Source organism: Danio rerio, chromosome 21, assembly GCF_052040795.2.
Source record: "Danio rerio strain M-AB ecotype USA chromosome 21, GRCz13ab, whole genome shotgun sequence".
In the NCBI taxonomy this organism is placed as follows: Eukaryota; Metazoa; Chordata; class Actinopteri; order Cypriniformes; family Danionidae; genus Danio; species Danio rerio.
Window position 1 is genome coordinate 44,015,001 of NC_141041.1, and position 26,204 is coordinate 44,041,204.

General features: G+C 39.2%; 1 protein-coding gene and 1 long non-coding RNA gene across 2 annotated transcripts in view; both read right to left on the reverse strand.

Moving 5' to 3' along the window:
• The window catches only part of LOC147838945 (uncharacterized), a 1,276,407-nt gene that overhangs the window by 1,120,347 nt on the left and 129,856 nt on the right, over positions 1-26,204 (reverse strand). The gene's annotated exons all lie outside the window — the stretch shown is intronic.
• Positions 11,245-24,100, reverse strand: trarg1b (trafficking regulator of GLUT4 (SLC2A4) 1b (gene/pseudogene)). The gene is given in 3 exon segments (NM_001386231.4): positions 11,245-12,828; positions 20,087-20,210; positions 23,579-24,100. Coding segments are annotated over 3 exon segments (483 nt in total). The 5' UTR covers positions 23,927-24,100; the 3' UTR covers positions 11,245-12,817.

Sequence of the window (26,204 nt, forward strand, 5' to 3'; positions counted from 1 at the left end):
CGGAACTCGTGTGCCCAAAGTGTTTTTTTCTTTACACATTGTCAGAACTTGCACACTAATGATGCATGGTTAGGTCTATATTTATATCAAATTTAAAAACAACATAAAAGTACTGGTGTTGGGGTTCCTGATGTGCAATTTTTATCAATGCATGAAAAATAGGTGGCAATAAAGCACCAAGATATTTGATGTATTGTCATTGAAAACTGCTGAGACTATGAAGGAAGAGGGATGTCAAATGAATTTTAAGTATTTCTTGTTTTTTGAATTATTGGACCAGATGAACTAGCCTTCACTTTGCACACCCATCAATAGGCTTTGGGTGTTCATTACTTTGTTACTGGCTGTTCTTTCTTGAACCACTTTTGGTAGGTATAAAAAACGTATTCAAGGAACACACTGTCATTTAGAGTTGTTCAGACCCAGTTCTCTAGTCACGTCCATTTGATCCCTGTCAAAGTCAATCAGATATTTCCACTTTTTCTCCTTTCAATGGATAAGTTTTAAGAAAAAACTGCACATTATCCTGCTGGAGGTAGACTTCCTGATATTGAAAGATTGTGGACATGAAGTGATAAAGATGGCTAGCAACAATACTCGCGTATTGTCATTAAAATGTCGGACGCAAGTTTAGAAAAATCAATGTCGCTATTCTCCTCTGACCTCTTGCATCAACAAGAAATTTCACCCAGAGCACTTATGCTTGCTGAACATTTTCTCTAATATTTTTTTAATCCTAGAGATTGTTGTGTCTGAAAATCCCAGTAGATCAACAGTTTCTGAAATATGCAGACCACTCAGCAACTATAGGGCACTTTCAAAATCACTTAAATTATCTTTTTTTCTCATTCTGATGCTCTGATTGAACTACAACAGGTCATTTTCACCACTGCCACTTAGGGCCTACTCACACTATGCCATCCGTACCGTGCCCAGGCCCGTTTCCCAGATCGTTTGAGAAGTGTGAGAAGCCCGCTGAATCGGGCTCAAGCACGGTTCACTTGGCCGGCCCTGGCCCGGTTGGAAGAGGTGTGCCTGAACGTGGTTCACTTGGGATTTGGCACAGTACGCTTGTGTGTGAGTGCAAAACACGCTAAAGCCCAAAACTAAAAGCGAGACGTGACTTTTAGGGGGCTGTTTCATATGGATTTATTAATCATTCTTACTGTTCAGTGAACGCAAACTGCCGTAGTTTATTAAAGACGAGAACTCCTCACAGCACGACAGCTGTGCGGCTTCAGCAGACCACCTCATTCCTGCAGCACGAGAGCTTTATGATTGTTTTTGAGCGCCAAAAGTGGCGGATCTGTTCGGCGAAATATCTGACTGCATAATAAACGACTGAAACGATATAACTAGAGAAATCTCCACTGTGCTGCTGAGTGAGAGAGCGCTTCTCACTGAACAGCGCAGCAGCGATGACTTAAGCGTGCCGAGGCCCGATATGGTGTGAGTGCGGGCCGTCGGGGGAGACGGGAGGGGGGACAAGCGTGCTTTGGCCCGGTGTGAGTACGGCCTTAGATCATGCCATGTTGGAAACCACAGCACACCATTCAACCTTGTGAAAGAACCTTAAATAACATGGCAGATACTGTCAGAAACCAGACATGGCTGAGAGAAAATATTTTTTAGGTCTGTATACAATTATGCATTGGCATACAGTAGTTTGAGTTATGTTTTTGTGAAACATAGTGGTATTTCAGTGGGGTTATTATATGTAGTCATGCCATTGTTAAAGGGATTGTTTACTCAAAAATGAAAATGTTCTCATTATTCACTCAACTTCATGTGGTTTTTATTTCTGAAGATATTTTGAAGAAACCTGAATACCTGTAACCATTGACTTTAGTAGAAAAACAATACTATGAAGCTAAATAATTTTTTTAATGATAAATAAAATATATAATAATTAAATAAAAATAAATAATAATTTTGTGAAGTGAAGGGTGAAAAAAGGAGGATAGAATTTTCATTTTTGGGTGAACTATCACTAAATACATGACAGTAAGTCAACAATTTGTGTAGCATTGTGAACGTGGACTTGCTAAAAGGTATAGTATGATGCAGACCTTTGCACTGGAAAGCATCATTCACAGTTTCTGTGTTGAGATCTTCAAATGGGTGGATATTAAGTGCTGCATCAGTCTCAGAATTCAGATGGGAATGAGAGCTGATGGAGACGCTAAGTAATGCTGGGAGTCCCATCACACTCATTTCCTGTAAGTGCTACAGTGAGAGACCGAACAGAGACGTCCAAATGCTCAAGCTCTTCAAACACAAGTGGATTCTGATTGACTGTTAATGTTTTTATTGTCCTTGAGCTGGGGAAAAAACAGTACTGAATGCGATTGCAACAATATCACAGCTATTATTTTATAGTTGTGGTGTGAACGCTATTATTTTGCATTTAGAATGATTAAGATCGTGGAATGAACACGCTTTAAAAGTGGACAGGAAAGTCATACAGTTTGTCTAGAATATACAGTATGAGAGCCAAGTAGTGTGTCAGAATTCAAACAGGGTTGACTAGAAATACCTGGATGACTTAATACTTCTGAAGAGAGTCTGAAGTGCACGTTTAACTTTCACTTCACTCTCATGAGGTAAAGGTCTGTGCGGGACTGTTTTTTTTTTCAGCCCTGATCTTGCTAGGTTTTATTCTCCGCCCTCTGTTTAATTACTGTTTGTGCACCCGCTGTCTGTTAACATTTTTTTCCAGACCAGATTGTTCCTGCTAAATTTGAATCTTCACAACCTCATATTTGCATTTTTACTAGTCGAAAATGAGATAGAAGTAGAGGTCTGCATTCCCCTGGGACCCGACCAAATTTCTGCGGCGCGGGAATAAATTTCATAATAAAGTCCAACGATCATTAACGAGTTCAATTTGGGACGGGAGCGGGCTGTCTAGCAATATCGCGCCCGACTCCCTAGCGGAACGTGTATGTATGTGTGTAAATGAAATAGCGCGATGCTGTGTTTAGCTTGTTTGTTGCTGTGTGTATGTGTGTGTGCGCGCACGCGAATGAGAGAGAGAGAGCTTTGCCTGTGTGTGTGCTTGGTGCTTATGTGTGTGTGTTAGTGCGCGCGAATGAGAGAGAGAGAGAGAGAGAGCTTTGTCTGTGTGTGTGTGTGTGTGTGTGTGTGTGTGTGTGTGTGTGTGTGTGTGTGTGTGTGTGTGTGTGTGTGTGTGTGTGTGTGTGTGTGTTTTTACAGACAGCTTGTTATAGGCTGTCTGGACTCTGTACTCTGGGTGGTTTTCGGTTTTGTTCTCCCCCGCTCTTTTCAGCGGGATCGGGCACGGCGGGTAGAAAACAGGGCGGGCAGCGGGACAACCAAAGCTTAATATAAGCGGGAGCGGTCGGGTTCGGGCTAAAACCTGGCGGGTGCGGGCGGGAGCGGGATTCAAAATTTAGTCCCACGCAGATCTCTAGATAGAAGCTATTTTTAAAATTTCACATAGTGAAAAAAAATGACATCTGTCATTTAAAATTTAAAGTTGAACGTCTTTCAAGGACAGCAAATCCACACTTTGCTCTGTCAAATTCTGCTCTGACTTATCGACTACTTGCCTGTTTCGTCTGAGGGCTGTTAACTAACTCTCTGAGGGCATTTAACTAGCACAGTATTTTAACATACAACATACGTTACAACATGTTACAACAAACAAAAAGCTAATGTTAGCAGCATTTACTTGTTTTGCTTTTTTTGTGTAACTCCAATTGTTTATTTTGTCTATGCAGTGATTGATGTTGCATTTAAACGGCTGATAAGAATTTACAATTCCGAAGAATTCAGACATTCTTCTTCATTATAAAGATCACATTATTTGTAGTTAAACATGTCTAGATTGCAATTTTTGGCAAATGTAGAAAAGTCTGGACATGTTTTATTTTTATATGGAAAATATGTTTCTGTACTTAATTATGTTTATGGCTGTAAAAAGACATCTACCGGTATTTCTCTAAACAGCCACAGGTCAGATTTTTCGCCACAGATTTGATTGCTTATGAATCCTGAAAACAAAATAATAATTGCTAGAAATGAATATTCAAGCTAGATTTTCGCTTGTTAGTTTTAGATATTTATTTATTGTATAGTGATGAGTTGTTGTTGAACAAATCTTTTGTGTGACCCAAGAACGATGAGTCCTCTCAGGAAGTGATTCGTTTATCTGTGCATGGGCACAATTGTGTAGGGCAGTGATCACCAAACTTGTTCCTGTAGGGCCGGTGTCCTGCAGATTTTAGCTCCAACCCTAGTCAAATACACCGAACAAGCTAATCAAGGTCTTACTAGGTATACTTGAAACACCCAGGCAGGTGTGTTGAGGCAAGTTGGAGCTAAACCCTGCAGGGACACCGGCCCTGTATGACCAGGATTGGTGACCCCTGGTGTAGGTGGAGGAGAATATTTGTTTCTTTTTTTTGAGTCTTCCATGGGGTTTAATTGTTCGTTCATCCTGTGAAAGATATCATATGTATCTAGTGAAAGCCAGAAAAAGATTTGATAAGTTTGTTCATCTCTCAAATCCTACGTTTGACTCAAAGTACCACCTCCCACATTGGTTAAGCTTAATGGACTGCTAATCATAGACAAAAGACCATGCCATTTTTTATGGCATCCTAGTTATGTAATTTGTAGTGTGATCAATGTTTGGGCTATAGTTGTAGATGTGGTCTATTGATCGTAATGACTCAAAAGAATTTGTTTATCTCACTGAACGAGACCTAAAAGTCAGTAAAATGATCCGAAATTCCCATTACTATTATGGTGTTCTACTCTTATATCTGAGGGTGTACTCACACTAGGCTATTCGAACCGTGCCCGGGCATATTTCTCGTTCGTTTGACAAATGTGAGTGCTCCAAATCGTGCCTAAGCGTGGTTCAGTTGGCTGGTGTCATGCCAAAAAGTGCACTCCTGCCAGATTATGCACCCCCTTATTCACTTGTATAGGGTAAGGTTGGGATTAGGTGTGGGGTTGGGATTAGAAGGTGTGGTTGGGATTATGCAATCAGGTAGTGAATTCAGCAAGGGGTGCATGATTTGGTAGGGGTGCATTTTACAGCACAACACCAGCCCTGGCCCGGTTGGAAAAGGTGTGCCAGAGCGCGGCTCGATTGGGTTTTGCCGAGGTATGCTTGCCCACACCTGAGCATGAAACTAAAGACACAATGCCATCTTTAAGGAGTGTTTCATCTGGATTTGATGATAATTCGTACTTTTCAATGAACGCAAGCTGTCATTGTTTATTAAAGATGCAAATTCCTCACTGCATGACAGCTGCACCTTCAGCAAACCTCCTATACGTGCAGCACGAGGACTTTCATAAAATTGTTTGAATGTTAAAAGTTGTGGATCTGTTCAGCAAAAATTTGACCGTGTCATCGCATCCCAAAAAACTTAAAGGTGCAGTAGGTGATCTGCCAAAATGCTAACCGCTTAGCATATTATCTTTGGACGGCGGGGAGGGACTGTGATTCAAATCCACACCCCCTGAAATCGCGAGCGCGCACACACCGCGTCACAACAATAGACAGACAACCCACTAGTTCATGTCATTCGCCAGTTAGTTAGTGCCAGCGCCGTGCAGGAATTACATTTATTATTAAGCCACACTTACATGCTATTTCAGAGCGAATATTCAGAGTAGCATGGTAAACCGTATAGGGAGGCTGTCGTTGTTCAAAAATAACCCAATGTGAATATAAAAGCAACTTCAGCTCAATAAAGCAGTTAGGCGGAATAGCGCTATGGTGTTTTGTTGTTAAACTAAATATAAATCTACATTATAGATGCTGTCAAAGAACCTTATGAAACTGAAAATAATCACATCAATCTTTCACCGGGAGATTTTAGTGGCTGAACAACACGTCTGTACATATACAGGAAGTCATTCATAACAACACAATCTACCATAAGCTTAGCCTGACTAGGTTTTAAAACAACATTACCTGACTAACAGTAATACTTCAGCCATGGTGTCGTCCTTCCTCCAGCGTGCTAAAGTAACTCCAATATTGATCAGGTTTTTAAAAGTTTCAATTCAGCATTTGATTTCTCCCAGTCCGTCTCGTGACCGCGCGGCCGCTTTAAGGGCGAATTATGTGAGGCTGAGAAGTGGCACGATCCACTCGCCATAGCGCCTGGCTTTACAGTAATCGGCCCGAGCTCGTCTGTCCTTCGGCGCCTCAGACTCTGCATCGACGAGCGGCCCGCAGCTCGCTCGTGCGAATGTGTTTGTGATGCAGACGGGCATGCGCAAATGGCGGATCTGCACGAACAAATGCGCAGAAGTCTGTATCTACATATGCTGACAGACAGTCTGACCTGCTTATCGGAATTATGGGAGATGTCGGTCCGACTCTATTTAATTGGATGAACATTTTTTAGTTTTATGCTTTACCCAGAATATAAAAATACATATAAACACATTTGGATAATTTTCTGTAATCCTTACTATTGGACTGTGAAGAGACTTTCAATCAGCACAACAAAAAATGCTTCTGAAGACAATCACCTACTGCACCTTTAAAATAATACAAAACAATATAACTAAAGCATTCTTCACTAAACTGAGCGAGAGCGATTCTCTTCAAAACTGAGCAGTCGTATCATCGATAATGTAAGCATGCTCGGGTTTAGAAGGCAACTGTGCCTAGTTTGAGTACACCTTGAGTTCCTTTACCTGTCTGGTATAAAACGCCCCTTATGTGCTGGGTTAGATCCTACTCCTGAAGTAGTTAATTCACTTCACCCAACACAAGGTCCTATAACTAAAACCATTTCCACTATAGAAAGTGTGCATCAAAAAATGCCAAAATTTTACAGTGTAGTGAAAAGTGTAGAAAGCATTCATATGGTGCAAAAATACTCTCTTCAGTGACCTGAGCTAGTAGGGTGTGGAAGAAGCCAGATAGATATAATATTTCTGTAGACTCTAGCCTAGCCGCCCACAACTACCCCCAGATAAAAATGTCAGATAACATAACACTGACAGCATTTTGCTATATCGCCATGATGCCCTCTGAGAGAGGATTCTGAGTGGGAAAGTCCATTAGAAGTTTCCTGGAATTGGCCTAACTGCTGTGGTTTACCTCAACAATACCCTTGCCTCTTTTTAGCAACATTCGCAGGAACATGCTCAGAGACTGCAACACTGACATTAAACTTCTTTTCAGCTCTTTAAACATTGAAAAACTCTTCATTGGCTCTTTGAGTTCCTCTGGCTCCATTAAACACATTTCTGTTTTTAATAAATTCTCAAAGCTTTCATACTTTGCTCACAGGATATGTGAGCTGAGGAATCCACTCTCCGTTTATATTTAAGTGAAGCTCACAACTGAGCATTAATCCTCCCGCTCGGCAAACTGGGCCCGTCTGTCTGCAAGAGAAGACGAAGGATAAGTGCTATTGATTTTCTAAACTTCATTTGAGCATCCCACCATCGGCTTAAACACTTTCTCCATGGGTCAAGAGCTCAATGCTGTGGGCACTCGGTTCAAGTATTATAAAATAAGATGTAAATCTTTTTAAGAAGAAAATGTTGGGGATTGACAGTTTGAATGATCTCTTGACCAATTATTTGATTTAGAACATATAAAAGCATTTGCAAATGTATAAAACCCTTAGTCTATGGCTATGGCAGTGTTGGCCTTATTAGTGAACATTGTCAATGGTCGAATCCGAAGGGGACATTTTTTTAGGGATCACAGTGATTGTCTGGCCCACGATGATGACTGGCTCATTAGCTGTTTCAGATTTCCAAGAGCTGTCCTCTTGGAGCTCTGTGCTGAGTTTGGAAAGAAAGACAGCGAGGAGGCTCCAAGGTGGCAGGATGTGCAATGGATGGCTTCTTGGTGAGTGATATATTTAAAGATATTTTTCCAGCTAAGTTTTATTTTATTTCATTGAACGTAATTATTTAACTGCATATCAGGAGACCACGGTTATCCATTAAAGACGTGGCTGTTAACCCCCCTCAGCAACCCACTAACTGACCAAGAGCGCAGATACAATGATGGCCATTCTCCCACTTGGTCAGTTGTAGAGCAGGCGATTGGCCCTAACAAAGTGTTCCTCTAGTACATCTGTGTGTCCCACAGACACAGATACTACTCCAGACAGTAAAGTGTCACCCACAATTGAGGCAACTCTTCTCAGGGTGTTAGTTCAGCGTCCCCTGTTTCCCCGCCTGTTCGGTCTACACTTTGACGGTGCACCGCTGTTTCCCTAATAACCTGCAGCTTTACATCGGACCATTTCTTTTTTAATTTGTTCACAGTGCGATGTGCAGACACCATTTCAGCTAAACTCTCCCACTCATTTTATTTTATTTTATTTTTTTGCTATTAATTCCGGAGGACAGACTTGCAAACACCGTTTTCTCAGGTCTACCTCCTATAGGAGTACCTCCAATTCACATTCTGTGAAGTTTCTTTACCTGTTTGCTTTTACCTTTGCTTTTTCATTTGGTTTTGCTAAAGTAGAGTCATTAGCATATTTATACGGGGGAGGAGGCAGGGAGGGGTTTTGTGCTCATACACGTGCACTCAGTTTCTTGTTGATCGGATGTACAAAGAGGATATGCGTGGGAATCCGCATACGCAGTGTTTTTTTTTTACTGCCTGCGCATATTTACAGCTTTGTATGCAATGTTTAAGTATGAATTCAACGCAAGTCTTTGTACATGAGGCCCCTGGTGACTGTGAAGGCAAATTGAGTTTGGTGAACTCCTTGCAATGTTCAAGAAATCAGTTTAAGTTGATCTGAACTGTGACATGGGTGGGTTATCCTGCAGGATGTAGCCACTACAAGATATTAAACTATGATCTTAAAGTAATGGACATCGTCAGCAACAGTACTCTAGGCTAAGCTTTGGTGTTTAAATGTTGCCCAATTGGTACGAAGGCCCAAAATGTGCCAAATAAAATCTCAACCATGTTTGTTTTGTTGATATTTTTTGTGACAAATTCAGAATTTTTTCACTTTTTTTGCTGTCCAGTGGTCTCACACTAAGTAAAGCCCATGGTTCAGGCCTAAAGGGACCATGTGGCCTTTTGGTGGGGAGTTTGCATGTTCTCCTTCTGTCAGTGAGGGTTTACTGTACTGCAGGAACATTTGATTCTTCCCTCAGCCCAAAAACATGCAAGTTAAGTCAATTAAAGATGTGGTCATACCAAGAAATTTGTGCGAAGGAGGGGGCACTTTCACTCAAAGAGATAAAAAGGGCAGGTGCTCAAGCACCCAAACCCTGCAGGTGCCTGAGTTTGGCAATGGTTGCTCAGCAAAGACAGACACTACGGGTGCACAACTCGCACTACAGGATCCTGATACCTGAAAAGAGCAGGAATTTATGCAAATCTGTGGTCGAGGTCAGATCATATTCACACCTTAAACTAACTGTACCAGAGTCAAACAAGATGAATGCGAATACAAGTGTGAATACACCCTAAATTGTCCCTCCTTTTGTGTAAAAGAAATCTGTGGATTAAATGGTTCTCGCCATGAATATAGCCATATGTTGGAGTTGTGTTAAGAAGGAATTAAATGTTTCCAGCGTTAGTTCCAAAATTGCATCCAGTTTTGTTGAGCCTGTGTAAATTGTAGCCCCATTTAGCTATTCCTCAAGTTTATATGACAGGAGATTCACTGGTTGCTCTTTGTCTACTGCTGTTGTAGCTCATCTGGTTCAAGGTTCGAAGTGTTGAGCTCAAAATGCTTTTCTGCTGACCTCTGACCTAATGAGTGGTTGTTTGAGCTAGAGATCTGCGCGGGACAATTTTAAATCCTGCTCCTACACGCACCCGCCAGGTTTTAGTCCGAACCCGACCGCTCCCCTTTATGTTCAGCTTTCATTGTCCTGCTGCCCGACCCGCTCCTTTTTCTACCCACCACACCCGTTCCCGCTAATGGGAGGGGGACAAAACCGAAAACCACCCAGCTATATAGAGTCCGGACAGCCTATAACATGCTTTCTGTATAAACACACACAGCAAGCAAGTGACAGACACAGACAGCAACAGCACGCTCTCTCTCATTCACACGCACACAGCACAAAGCTCTCTCTCATTCGCACACACGCACACGAGCACACATACACAAACACACACACAGAGCAACAAACAAGCTAAACGCAGCATCACGCACTCTCATTCACACACATTCATACGCATACTCGCTCGGGACTCCCGTCCAGAATTACACCAGTGAACGACCGCTCCCGCGCTTTATTCCGAAATTTATTCCCGCACCGAAAGAAATCTGCCCGGCTCCCGCAGTACAGGACATGCATACCTCTAGTTTGAGCTACTTTGCCGTTGTATTAGTGCTGCCTGCTGTATATTGTCTCTTTTTCTGACCATTCTCCGATCAACAGTTTCCGAAGTACTCAGACCTGCTTTTCTTGCAACAGCACCTCATTTAGAGTCACCTAAATCATCTTTCAGTCAAATGGGGAACATCCTGATGCGCAGTTTGAACATGAAGCAGAAGTTGATCACATCTACCTGCCTAAATGCATTGAGTTGCTGCCAAGGCATTGGTCAACTGGGCATAAACAATCCATTAAGCGGGTGTACTCTGAAAACTAGACAGTGGCTGAATGTTATTGATCATTCCTTTCATTTTGAATAGACTGGGAAAGAGAGTCTTGTAAATGTCCTAATATACACTTAATCATTTTTGTTTTATGAAGATGGCAACATGTTAATTATTCTAAAATCATCATGTGAACACAGCCATTAGTAAAGCTTTAGCTCTTTTATGAGCAGGCAGAAAACAATAAAAATAGATGCCTGCTATATCTACAGGTGCAGATTCTGTATCTGTCAACTACTGAATAGCCAAGCAAAAGACTGATTCTTGTTGATTATGTCTGAAGCGCTGCATAAACAAAGTAAGATAAAGCTCAAAGTTAAAGCAGTGGTCTCCTCTTTGTTATGCGTAAGCTAAAGCATAAGATTTCTGCCTCCATTTGAGCTGGTAATGGCTCAATGTAAAGCTGAAAGGAATGCACTTATGTGAACTGGATAGCAATTATCGGACATGTTTCCTCTGATCTCCACTGCTCTGAAGGCTTAGAGCAGAACAGGATGTGCTGCAGCTTTTTAATGAAATAACCACACCTGATTTCATTCTTATGTGAAAACCAAAGGATTATTTTGCATGCTAGTAAATAAATACTAATGATTAAAGGCATCTTGTGCTAATGGAGGTCTATTAAACACAACAAAACACACTTAAATTAGACCATGTTTAATTTAGAACATGCAAAAATATGGCACAGTTTTAGCAAAAGACAAGTTTGCACAATTTATATTTAATACTGCAGTGGTTGCAGTTTTTTTTTCCAAACATGCATGTGCTTTTCGTTGAATGTAGCCCTTGATTCGCCTTTGTTCCATCTCTCAGGAATTTTTATATATTACATATTCGTACACATTAGTTCGCTACAAAGCTCTGACTGCAATCCTCCATCTTGCAAACTTGTCATTACTCTACATACCCATAAGGACATACATCAAAATGACAGAAAATAAACATATAAATAAATATGTATAATTGTTTTGGGACATTTCACTTGAAAATTATACTATTCAAAATCTGTATGACTATTTTTTTTTTCTTCTGCATGACACAAAGGACAACAAATTTACCATCAATATATGGAAGTTCTACATGAAATAATACATTAATAGTCTCACAATTGCACATTTATAACTAGTAATTGCAATTTACATCTTGCAAATAAAGGTTTTTTTTACAGGATTATCCTACAGTTTTGAAAGCTAAACTCTTATGGGAACTTTTATTAGAAATAAAGTTGCAATCAAAATAAAGTTGCCCCCCAAAAAGGGTAATGAAAATGTTTATTTACTTAAATTTAATGTTAATGTGCTTGCAATTGAATTTAATCTATGCATTTGAATTTCACATTATGTATGACCAAAAGGTCACATTTTTCATGATATTTTCTTTTGTGTTCATCAGAAGAAAGGAACGGTATGAGCGAAAGTAAATGATGACAGAATTTTCATTTTCAAGTGAAATACCCCTTTAACTTAGAACACAAAATGCAAGATATAAAACTTTAAAAATACCATTTAAGAATAAGAACTAATAATATAAACTGTGCTTTTATGTATGTACCAGATTTACATAAGTGATGCATAAGTTTTAGCACTATTGACCTTATTCTGCAATGTGGAAATGTGCTCATTTCTGTGATTGTTTAGAACATCTGATTCAGTTGCCTTTGGGAGAAGTGACTAGGAATAATACATGGCAGAAAACATACTAATTGCTCTACAAACAAGTGTGTTTATGACTACACCTAAAAAGAAAAAGGATATAGTTAGAAAAGAACAGTTTACAGCTGCATAATGATTTTTAGACTGATTTTAGACGTTAAAAACAATGGAAGTGAATGAGACTGGAAGCCATAAATATATCCCAATACACAGAGGGCTGCTCCCTCTTACGTGAAGAATAAGGTCAAGTTGGAAAATCATTAACAAAAGTCTCATTCTTATTGCAACATGCAACACATCATCATGATATAATGCAATTCCTTGAAAGAATTCAAATATACTTCAAAATTACACCTGATTGTAATGTAAGATTTAGTGCAAAATTAGTTCAGTGCTAGAAAAAAAAATGCGTCAATGAACAGGAGTCCTTGTCAAAAAGTGTAAAACACAAAATAACAGACATTCTAGTTTTCTGAAAGTTTTCACATGGCATTCATCATCCATCTTCTTTGGTTTCACTTCCGATACCCATTTACATCAGTGCATTCAGTACGACATCCACAACTACTTCAACTCTGGGGGACAGAAAAGCAAATAAGAGACCTTTAAAAGACACTGCAAGCACAATCATTATTCTTGTTTTACAGTTTTTTTCTCAGTGGCTTTGGTGCATTTCTTATAACACTAGTGCCTTTCTGCACAGCAGTAAATGCATTTCTCAAAACAATTAGTATAAACTGCAAAGGCTAGTTGATAACCTGCAAAAGTGTGTCACTTGCTCAAAATGGAGAGCTCATTCCTCAAGAGCAAGTATTCGTGTCAATCCAAGTGTCTGTGTCATTAACATGAAAGTCCTGACACCATTGTTTATGAACAAGATAATCAAATGGCTTTGTCATGTTTTCATTATGACCGTTTACTCTAACTAAAGTAAAGTTAGACATCACTGCATTTAGTGCATTTTACTATACTGGTCTCACGGTTCGGTTACGATTATCATGCCTTCGGTTCAATTCGATATCTCGGTGCATCATGGTGCATTGACGATGCTTTCTATAAACAGTGTTATATTTTAGGGGGGAGGCTATAACAAGCTGTCTGTATATACACACAGACACACAGCACAACACTGTCTCTCATTCAAACACATACACAAACATAGACAGCAGCAAACAAACAAACACAGACACACACACACACACTTAAGCCCTCGCAACAGGGAGAGCTCGCGCTGAGCTGAGCAGAAAAACGAAAAAAAAAGAAGCACTTTTCCGACGGTCCCTTACTGAGAGCTCCTCTCAGTGCGAGCTATCCCGGCTAAACACATATTGCGAGGGCTTAAACAGAGCAGTGGTTGTAATGTCGAGCGAAAAAAAAGAAAGACAGCTGTGAAACATAACCAGCTTTGTCTTTTTGTAGGAAGCACACTTTAGATCTTTTTAGGGTAAGAGGTTTTTGAGTTATTGCCGTCTATAACTGAATGTGTGTCAGTAAAATCGAAAACAAAACCAACTGAACCGCGCTCATTTCTGGCGCCCCCTGGATGTACAGCGCCCTTAGCATATGCCTATGGTGCCTATGCCACGGGCCGGCCCTGAGTTGCCTGAATGTTGTAAATACTCGCGCTAATCTCCCTCGCGACAGAGCGCATAATAGGAGAAAAATTACGTCAGTACATAATAACCGGTTATTATGAATTGTCCGCGTCTGCATCGTGGTGCACCGAAGAAACAATTAATTTTGACACCCCTAGGATCTGAGTACAAGACTCTGAATATGTATGTTTCACATTTTTACTGCATTTGCTTTTTGCAGTTCTAATTTATTCACAGCATAGTGCAAAATAATAAATACACACTTATTTACTACAAACATCAACTCTCCCTTAAACAACTGTAAACAATATTGCTATACATATTGGAACTGAACCTACAACATACACCGGTCTGTAAATCATTCATGAAATTGTTCAATTTAGAAGACATTTTCAGGAAAATAAAGATTTACATTTTTTTTTATAATAGTTGCTAGACAGATTTTGACAACTAGATCAACATTTTTGTATGTAATGACTCAAGTAATGAAATGAGGACTTTTAGTTTTATATGGAATGACTATTCGGCATTTACAAGTTCAGTTCATTTTGACTGACATGACATAAGCAAATGATAATGTTATTAATAGCAGAGAGTTGTATGAAAGCAATTGACCCTTCGCTAAGCCACACCCAAAAGCCGCCACCCAACAATTGTCATAATGACATGAGTTATTGATCTGGAAAATACGAATCTGTTGCTAACTTTACTGAACTTCATATTTTCACCCATGTTAAGCTACGAATATTAGAAATTACAAATCAACAAAACAAAACAGAGATATGATCACAAACTGAGCCCTTGCATTCAATATACTTTACCCCCAGCTGTTTTTCATTAATTTGTAAAGAGTACAGAAACATACTGACAGTTATAGGTAACTTGCTGTACATTGTTATGGGTCAATGATGCTAATATTCAGCACAAATCCATCAATTTCTCCTTTCTGGCTCCTCTTTCTATGAACTATGTAAAAGCACTGTCATGCGTGTTTTCTCGTCGGTTAGTAACGCTATATTTCATTGCGCAACAATTAATCTATCAGGCTTTTTGGCTAAAACTAGAGAAATTACAGTATAATTAGTTAATATTAGATTATTTTTAAATTTCACCTCTCCTGCTGACCATGAACTAAGCTGTTGAATGGTTAGCGTATGAGGCGGCTAGGCTAAGCTAGCTTCAATTTTGATTTAATTTTTCTCTAATCGGTTGCCTTTTATGTTGTAAATATACTGTAATGCATACTGCAGTTTTTTTTTTTTTTTGTCTGGCTTTCTCGGATATCTCACCTGTTTGGCAAAAATAACAATATATCCCTGGCAATGTCTGACACCGGCGCACACACATTGAAAGGCACGAAAGCCTGACAGGCATAGCAACAGTAACTAAGTAGGGTAGGGCTTAGCGAAGGTTCCATTGACGCATGTCTAAAAGCATTTGCAATTTGTTGTAAGGAATGAGAAACTGCTACTAGGATGTGCACAAATGACTAATTGTTTTGAGAAATGCATGAACTGTTGTGCAAATGTAAATAGTGTTGTGAGAAATGCACCAAAGCAACATAGTTAATAATGGTTTTGATTGTGTACAATCGATACTATTTTACTGACTTGCAAAGTTGATGTATGCATGACGTATCAAAAATTTGTACATTTCTGTATTTTAGATGTTTTGACTTATATTGGAATTACCCTCATTACCCTATTCAGACTAGTCAAAATAGCAGCGTCCTCGTCAAATTACTTTTATTTTCTTGTGAAGTGGGCATTTTCCAGGAACTTTTAGAATTATTTAGGCATTAGCTTTATTTCCATCCAACTAATTTTATGGTCAGTTTTAAAACATAATGTTTATAAAATGCTTAAAAAATGTTTAAATGCTTAAATTTTAAATGCAGTATGTAAGTTTGACACCCAGTGGTTTAACTAGGTATTGCGCCCCTGGTTCAAAATGCACGCAAGCGCAGGTTGCCAGATTGACGAAACCAACAAAGGCTGATTTAAATTGCGTCCTAAATAGATGCAACAGCACGTGATAGAGGGCATATTTTCATATTAAAAGTAGTTTTGCTCCTAACCAACACCTGAAATTTATATTTTAGAAACGGTTTCTATTTCTTGCAGCTGAACAACAGAAAACTGGAAATTATCACCTCAGGAACACCTCATGTGCTTTATTCAGTGTTAAATGCTAATAATGTGAGTTTGAATGCAATTTTACATGACAGTTATTGCCATACTACTGAATGCAGCAGCAGATACACCCACAGCCATATCACCCCACAGCCCAAGACTGAAGCTAGGCACAGCTGAGCCTGGTCAGTACCTGGATGAAAGACCACATGGCAAAACAAGGTTGCTCTTGGCAGTGGGGTTAGTGAGGCAAGCAGGGGGTGCTCAACCTGTGGTCTGTGTGAGTCCTGATGCCCCAGTATAGTGAAGGGAACGCCATACTGTTAGTGGGTGCCGTCTTTCAGATGAGATGTTAAATTGGGTTTCTGACTTTCTGTGGTCATTAAAAATCCCATGGCACTTCTTGTAAAGAGTAAAAGTGTCCTGACCAAATTTCTTCTATTGGCCCTTACCCATCATGGCCTCCCAATCATCCCCATCCACTGAATTGGCTGAATCACTGTCTCTCCACTCCCTAATAGCTGGTGTGTGGTGAGTGCACTGGCACTGTTGTCCTGTGGCTGCCATCGCATCATCCAAGTGGATGCTGCACACTGGTGATAGTATGGAGAGACCCCCTTATGATTGTGAAGTGCTTTTGGGTGTGTGGTCATACACGATAAATGCACTTCACCTCAGATCTTGAAAATAAAGTGTGCGTTTTGTGTTAAAGTGACTTGGAACCTTAGAACTGTGAAATAATGCAAGCCAACAAATATTAGTGATTCAGCATGTACATTAATAATGGTAAATCTGTATTAATTAGATTGTAAACCTTACCATTTCATTGGGGGGCACTATCTCAGAAATAAAGGTACAAGAGCTGTCACTGTGGCAGTTCCTTTTCAAAAGGTACTTATTTGTTCCTAAAGAGTCCATATTGGTACCTCAAAGGTACATTTTAGGTGCATTTGGGTACTGATATGTACCTTTGAGGTACCACTAAGGACTTTTTAGGTACAAATATGTACCTTTCGAAAAGGTACTGCCCTAGTGACAGCTCTTGTACCTTTATTTATGAGGGTGCAGTAAGTGCACTGTCCTGTGCTTCTGAAAATCTTTTTCTAAATTTCTGTTGTGTTGGGTCTGGTGCAAACAGCCCAATTGCTTGTCACTGCAAATCTCTTCATGTAGCGTGTTGTTAGGACACGGTTACAATAGGTGTGTCCCAAATTGCATACTTATGCACTATTCTATGCTATTTTGTAGTATAGTGTAAGTAGTGCCTTCACACTTAAAATAATAAGTGCACTTTAAATATTCAGATGATGAACTTATTCAATCATTAAAGTGAAGTGTGTAATGTTGGACGCTTCACACACTCAGTGGCTGCTGCTTTGCTCACGTATCAGAAAGGGCAGAGCTATCAAGGGCTTTTGTTGGATTATTTATTTTGGATTGTGAAAACAGTATTCTCCTAGGAGAGTGATTTTACCGCCTCCTGATGGTAATTGCGGTTATACTCAGGGCAGGAATTATTTGGTAGTTTGCTCATTTATTTCACTAATTTGGTACCCATCATATGTCATCTGGAAAAAGGTTTGAATTTCTGCTTTCCATTTGCAATGACTCTACATACATATACTATGCTGTTGTGTGTAAGTGCATAAGTACATAGTGTATGGTGTGCCATTTGGGTTGCAGCTATAGTAATCTCCTCACCTAATGTTTGTTTATAATGTTTTTGTTATTTGCTAATTAATAACCATCTCATGTGGAACTCTGAATCTGCTGCTCATTTCGGGGGCTGCTACTGTCCACATTTAGGTCACATTTTTGGTTACGGACACATGCTTTGGAGTCTTCATGACTGAATGAATCACACCAAGGCAACCCATGATTAATATAATTGGCTAAACTGGCATTGGGTGGAGAAGAGTCAAATACGTACATACAGCATCTTTAATGGAAAAGCCAGGATGTGCATACATTTAAAAAATGTGCATAAAAACATATATAAAATAGTTTTAAATAATTTGTATAAATGTCTTTATATCAATTTACCAAACAAATTCCAGCATGTGCATCAGTTTTTTTTTTTGTTTTTTGATGTTTTGCTTTTTTGATTACATTTTTTTTGGTGTCTTGCTTTTTTGATTACATATTTATTTATTTATTTATTTATTTATTTTTATTTTTTTGCCTTTTTTATTTTGAGGTCATGTGATAATAATAAAATAACCTTTATTTGATGGCATTAATAAATAAATCCAGCAGACTGAAATAATGATTGAAAAATTATTGAAATGATCTTTAGGTCATTCGAAAATCCCTTCACCAAAGTCCGTCATCAAAGTGGATCAGTATTTTTACTTCCCAGAACCACATTTCAAGAGCATCTTACGCTTACATATGCAAACATATGATCATATCGCTTCGTCTTCATTTTCTGAGGCACAAGTAATTTATAAAATAAGAAAAAAGGCCAACAGGGCTTATCCTAACCAGTAAGTTCCATTTTGATATTTGTGCCAGTTTATCATTAAGTGACTATTTCGTTCGTTTGGATGGAAACTGCTTTTTTGGAAAATGCTCTTCGCCAGTGGTGTTCACACTGCAGTACGTTTACCACTAGTGGTATGCGGAGGAATCGCTGAATAATGAAAGCAAAAATTAATTTTAATCATTTCATGTGTACGATAACACTGATGTGATCAGCATTGGCTGTTCGCTGAAGCCCATGATCAAAACGCTGTGCTTGGAACGTTTTCTTTAGTGCATCGCGTCTTCAGCTGCTAAATATCGATTCAATTGATGCAGAACTAAAGAAAGAGGCGCATGGCACTTGCAGAGCAGATATGCGCTAGAGCTGTGGTCCCCGACCCCCAGGCCATAGACCAGCACCAGCACCGATCAGCTTCATATTTTGTATGGAATAGAATTTCGGTAGACTAATTATCTAATTAACACAGAACACCCAAACACTGCAGTGCTTTTAATTTTCTCCAGGAATGAAACTTGGAGCTGCAGCAATGTTTTATCAGCTTAAGAAAAACAGGTTTCCTATCGATCTACATACAAGTTAATGTTTAGATTTTAAAAAGTGTACATGCAACATATATTTCAAATTGCATCAAAAATTATATGAATATGAATGACATATAGCCTATATTTATAATGTTCAAGCAACATTTCTTTGTTTTGATGAATAGGCTACTAAGTTAATTCATTCATTAATTTTCTTGTCGGCTTAGTCCCTTTATTAATCCGGGGTCGCCACAGCGGAATGAACCGCCAACTTATCCGACAAGTTTTTACGCAGCGGATGCCCTTCCAGCCGCAACCCATCTCTGGGAAACATTCACACACACACACTCATACACTACGGACAATGTAGCTTACCCAATTCAACTGTACCGCATGTCTTTGGACTGTGGGGGAAACCGGAGCACCCGGAGGAAACCCACGCGAAGGCAGGGAGAACATGCAAACTCCACACAAAAACGCCAAATGAGCCGAGGTTCGAACCAGCGACCTTCTTGCTGTGAGGCGACAGCACTACCTACTGCGCCACTGCCTCGCCGCTACTAAGTTAATTCTTCACAATTAAAGTACAGCATTTTTCTTTGTACTTTTTAAGAACAGCGCCATTTTTAATTAACTTGTAAAAGCACATTTTAATTTGAATGTTGACTCTTTTTTTTTACCTGCTACTGCAGTTAATGTTTAAACTATTTATAATGTTTAAAGAGGCTGACAATAATAAATATTCTTAAAAAATATGAATTAATCTGCCTCGTTTTTTAACTGCAGTGCTGTAGATGCTTAATTAGGCCTGCTACACTACTCTATTTTAATACTGATCATTATGGTGGTATTTGGAAAGACAGTTTTTTTTTTTTTTCTGAGGTGGTACTTGGTGAAAAATGTTTGAGAATCACTGCTTTACGCGATATTTCAGTTTTGTGCATAGGTCTAATTCACGATTTTGGACTGCGCCATGCTGTAGCCGTTAATAAATTTGCACAATTCCGAATCTGACGGCTGTGTGTGTATCTCAATGTTATAGTAAATACAAAATGCCAATTAACGAAAAGCATGTAAAGACAATAGAAAGTGGCGTTTACCTGTCATGAGTAGATAAATGATTATAGCCAGACCCACAACAATGGCAATCAGACTGAGCAACAAAGCTAGACGTCCAAGTCTTCTGGCTCCGTCATAATCTTTTGCTTGTATCATAGAGCGAGACTGAAGTGAAACAGGAAGGAAATCAAGCGTAAGTCAGCTTTATGGGTAGTTGATTTCTAATGTAACAGCTGGAGGCCCCATGAGTCACATTATGACCAATCAGGTCGTATTTATTGATCAACGACCAATCAATTAAATTATTTTTAAAGATATATCAATAGAGAGAGATATGGCAGCATTATTGCACGATAAATTGCTTACATCTTTTCTGAGAGCAAATTTTATGAAATGTAGTATATGTTTAAAGGGAATTGTTGTAAAATTAGCTATAGGTGACATGTAGTGCCCAAAACAAAATTATTAATCTTATTTAAAAAAAAACAAACACGTAAATCGACTACAAAAGCAAAAGTTGAGCAAACCAATGACTCATTTTGTGCAATTCAGAACTTGAATAAATGAATAATGTGATTTACTTACTAGCTAATTGCTTTAAAGACATAGTGTATCTCCTGTATGTTTCTCCATTTACCAGTTAGCAATAGCTTACAAGAACATGGGAACACTGTATCCAGCAGAAAGACTGCATTGAATATTTATTCCTTGAAGCAAGTAGTATTTCAAGACCATTCTTCAAATCAAGTTTCATTTTTAATGTAAAATGTACTAGTAACTATTAGATTTGTTTGACTATTTAAGAATATTTACAGATGGAGAAAAACCCTGACAAAAAGGCACTCTAAGTAAGAAATACCTGCAGAATGTACATAATGTTTATGATTAAAACAATAAACAGTGTCAAAAATAAATGGAAACAAATACAAAATATTAGTTAGGACACAAGGTTTTATACGTGATGCTTCCTCATCAATGCTTTTATCATTCTATCCTCATGTGAATACACCATTAGCCATTAGTGAAGAAGCTGTGGGTCATTTATGAACAGGAAGAAAATACATTCTGTGGGTTTGAAAAATACATTGTGAGTTGACAACATGATGAAGTCAGCAGATCTGGGATATACACTCACCGGTTACTTTATTAGGTGCACCTGTCTCTTTAACGCAAAGATCAAATCAGACCAACGCATGGCAGCAACTGAATACATTTAGGCATGTAGACAAACCGAGCATCGGAATGGGGAAGAAAGGTGATTTAAGGGACTTTAAACGTGGCATGGTTGTTGGTGCTAGATGGGCTGGTCTGAGTATTTCAGAAACTGCTGATCTACTGGGATTTTCACGCACAACCATCTTTATAGTTTACAGAGAATGGCCTGAAAAAGAGAAAATATCCACCTCTGTGGCGCAAATGCCCTGTTGATGTCAGAGGAGTATGGCCAAACTGGGTCAAGCTGATAGTAAGGCAATAGTAACTTAAATAACCACTCGTTACAACAGAGGTATGCAGAAGAGCATCTCTGAACGCACAACCAGTCCAACCTTGAGGCAGATGGGCTACAGCAGCAGAAGACAACACCAGGTGCTACTCCTGTCAGCTAAGAACAGGAAACTGAGGCTACAATTCACACAGGCTTAACAAAATTGGACAACAGAAGATTGGAAAAATGTTGCCTGTCTGGATTTTTGCTGTGACATTTGAATGGTACACTCTCAGAAATAAAGGTACGCGAGCTGTCACTGGGGTGTTACCTTTTCAAAAGATACACATTTATACTTGTCCATATTGGTATCTCAAAAGTCTATATTAGTACCTACAAATTTGAAGAGGAACAATTTTGTACTATTTAGGTACTAATATGTACCTTTTAGGTATTAATATGGACCTTTTAGGTACAAATTTGCACCGTTTGAAAAGGTACCACCCCAGTGACAGCTCATGTACCTTTATTTCTGAGAGTGTTGGGTCGGAATTTGGCATCAACAACACTCTAATTCAGGCTGTTGGTGGTATAATGGTGTGTAGGTATTTTCTTGGCACACTTTGGGCTCATTAGTATTGACCATTGTGTCAACACCACAGCCTACTTGAGAATTGTTGCTAATGTCCATCCCTTTATGACCACAGTGTACTCATCTTCTGATGGCTACTTCCAGCAGGATAACGCGCCATATAATAAAGCGCGAATCATCTCAGACGGGTTTCTTGAACATGACAAGGAGTTCACTGTACTCAAATGGCCTCCAGTCACCAGATCTCAACCTGATAGAGCACCTTTGGGATGTGGTGGAATGGGAGATTCACATAATGGATGTGCAGCCGATAAATCTGCAGCAACTGCATGATGCTATCATGTCAATATGGACCAAAATCTCTGAGGAATATTTCCTTATACCCCATTAAATTTATGCCAGGAAGGATTAAGGCAGTTCTGAAGGCGAAAGAGAGGTTCAACCCGGTACTCGTAAAGTGTACCTAATAAAGTGGCCGGTGAGTGTATACAGTTCACCCAAAACTGAAAATTCTATCTTCATTTACTCACCCTTGACTCATGCACATTTTTGAGTTTTGTTTCTCTGTTGAAACTAAAGTACATATTTTGAAGAATGTTGAACCAGTAACCTTTGACTTACATGGATGATTCAGGGTGGATGCTTTGTATTTTTTATTTTATTTTTTATTTGTGGGTGAATTGTGATTAAATTATCTTTAACAGAAGTTAAATGAAAAAATAGATATATAATACATGAAGTTCAGAAACTCAAAGTAAATATTTTGTAGAAATCCTGTAATAACCATGACTAATAGCAAAACACAATGATTATATCTGAAGAACTAGTCAAGATAAAAACATTTAATTAATTTTTTGCTTGTATTGTGGATTGCAAATGAAAATAATAATGGTATAGTTCGTTCAAACACAAAAGCACACACCCTCAAGTGCTTCTAAATTAGTATGATTATTTTCTTCTATTGAACACAAAAATAAAATGTACTAAACAATGTGGGGGATGAGAAAATTGACAAAGTTTACACTTTTAGGTGAACTATTAGGTTACTTTAACAGTCTTTATAAAAGAATAGTATTAGAATCCTTGCAAATTATGCCTCCCTGAGTCACAATAGGAACTATTAGGGGTCCAGGAGGAACATATCGAAATGTAAAACGAACGAGGAAACATTGGTTTTAAAATGTTTTCATTTAAAAAAACATTTAACATTAGAATTAATGGGATATATCTTCCAAAAATAAACAGTCATCAATTAATCTCCCTTCACTTGTTTCAACCTTTTATGAGTTTTTATCTTCTATTGAAGATATTTTGAATAAAACCAGAAACCTGTAACCATTGACTTCCAGTGTTTGTGTATGATAATAGATGGTTACAGGTTTTCAGCTTTTTTTCAAAATATCTTCATTAAGCAACTCATAAATGTTAGAAGCCATTTGAGAGAGAGTATTTCACTTTTGGGTGAACCCTTTAATTATCAGACTGTTTTAATTCCAAACTTGTGGGGATACTCACCATATGCGCGAAATAAAGCGCGAACAGGTTGATCGGGACGGCCGGGCAGAAGCAGGACATCACGGCGACCCACATGAAGCTGCAGGGTTCGCGTTCCTCGGGCGTGGGCGGCGACGCGCATCTGAAGCTCGCTCGCGACGAAGACCGCGGGACTGAAGCAGAAATGACCACACTCTGCTCAGTGGGCTCCTCTTTCAGAGAACCTGCGAAGTGTGTGTCAGAATCTGTGTGGTTTAATTCTCTCTTCAGCTGTTTGTCCGAGATGTCCAGGAGTTTCTGAGTATCTCCAAAATCGGTGGACTGAAGCGCGGCGTCTGTCGCGTGAGGCGCGTCCGTGTTAATAGCCATTTCTTATCAGAATAGATCCTTTATATGGAAACAACATAAATCTTACACACTTGTGCGGTTATATCGCTCTGCATGCGACTTTACAATTACTTTTTTTATCCAAGAGCAGCCCCGGCGAGGAATTCGGATAGCTATTGGACATCCGTTCACTTCATCAATATTTACCACCCTCTTACATCATAGAAGCGGATCAGGATACTTCGTGTAAAAATCAATGAGTTTGCGCTGCGAGGGCGCTCCTAAAAGGCATCTGATTGGCGAAGGCGCGCGCGTGAATTGACGCAAGCGCGTGCATCCATTATATGTGGATCAAGATGTTTAATCGAAAAGGAAAACAATTCCTTAATGTGCATAGCAGATTAATCTCATTAGCGAATAAATGACTCCCTGCGCACTCGTTATCAGGTTATATGATGTTTTATCAATCATATCTGTTACTTAAAATAGCGGCTAAGGGAAGTTTTTAACTCTGTTCCCGGTCTCTTCTGCTTCCAGATTTTTTTTCCAGATGAAGCAACCTAGTCATTCGTACTGCTTGATTTTGCAAACCTGTATCAGTGGTGTTAAATGTTATTTTTCTTAACTTGTTCTGACATAAAAGACTAATTTCAGAAAAAATTATCTGTCACTCAACAGACGCGCAATTGAGGATGTGCCGCGCGCACACCAGTGTTTTTCTCTACTGTATAGCAAATCATTATTATATTGTGAATTAATGAACAGAACCACGCTTAACCCATATGGTCAAATTGTCTCTGAGGATTACGTGAGGAAATTTGGGACACTATAATAAATATATTCACTGTTTATGTTTTTAAACCGGAATCTTGTTAAATAAAGTAATGGATTACTAATTAATTATATCACTACAACTGTTAGCCCAACACTGCTCTCGCGTTAATAATATACAGGTAAATTAGGTCATACATTTTACCCAGTTTTTGCTTAAATTATACAACAAAATTTCATGTTAATTTACTCAACCAGGTCATCCAAGATGTAGCCTAGTTGTCGTTCATTCTTTAGCAGAACATTAAAAAAGAATTTTAACTGGATCCATGCTCCTTGGTGTTGGTGACTGTTAAGACTAAAACACGCAAATTAGTCCAAATCAATAGGCTCCTAATGACTGAGTAAAGGTAAAAATATTGTAAATAATGTTCAATTCCCAACACAATCTCACAGCAATTCGTAACTTTTGGCTAATTCGTATGAATTCGTACGATCTAATACGGTCACACTAGAGCAGGGGTCTCAAACTCGCGGCCCGCGGGCCATTTGCGGCCCTCAGTGCAATATTTTGTGGCCCGCGCCGACCGCTGTACTCTGACAGAATCAGCGGAGCGGGGAGAGAGAGTGCTCCCCGCTCCGCTGATTCTATCCGTGCACAGCGCGCTTCTCACTCAATGTGCGTTGTCGCGCGCGTTTTTATCAGCTGTGTTGTCGCGCGCGTACTCAAGAGCGGTGTTATCGCGCGCCTACTGAAGGGCTGGACCGAGGGTGTGTCGCGTCGCGGGGGCACCTTTGATCATTTTGGAAGGGCACTTTCTATGCAAGACTAAAAAGGGCATGTGCTTTGTCTGCACAGGTTGAACCCTATGTGTGCACGTGCCTGCCCTGTATCTTATATATATTGATATTATAGGTAGATACAGACTGGTACAGACTGATGTGACTGGAGTGGGGTGGGGGTGTTTTATTTATACATATACACGCCTTTTTTTTAGGTGAGGGAATGGAAGTTTTGAGTGAGTTCCCCCACTTTTTTCCCCTAGGACTTCAATAAGTCAAAGTACAGGTCTAGACTTAATGATGATCATCTTCAAGCCATACTGAGGGCAGTGGCGTAGCGCAAAATGCGGAGGCCCCCCTGCAGGGATCGCTGACGGGGCCCCCTGATGAAGGGGGGGGGGGGGGGGTACGTCATACGTCAATTTGCATATCACTGACGTCATCACGTTCTACCGTTTCTGTTTAACAGCCTATGGTTAATAAAGGGGCATTTATAATTGCACTACACTTTATATAAGCATGTTTATTTAACTAAATTTATTGCTGTTTGAATACAGTAAATCATTATAGATGTGTAACGTTAGTGAATGTGCAGTAATCTCTCATATGTAGTTAATAAACTCAGACAAGTTCAGAAACTGTCACTAAAATATCTGTGATTGTGAACAAGAAAAAGAATAAACGGTCCAAATAAATTGTTAAAATAAAGAAGAAGTAGATCGGTTAGACTGTACAAGGGAAATACCTTCACACTGCCTGTGCTAAA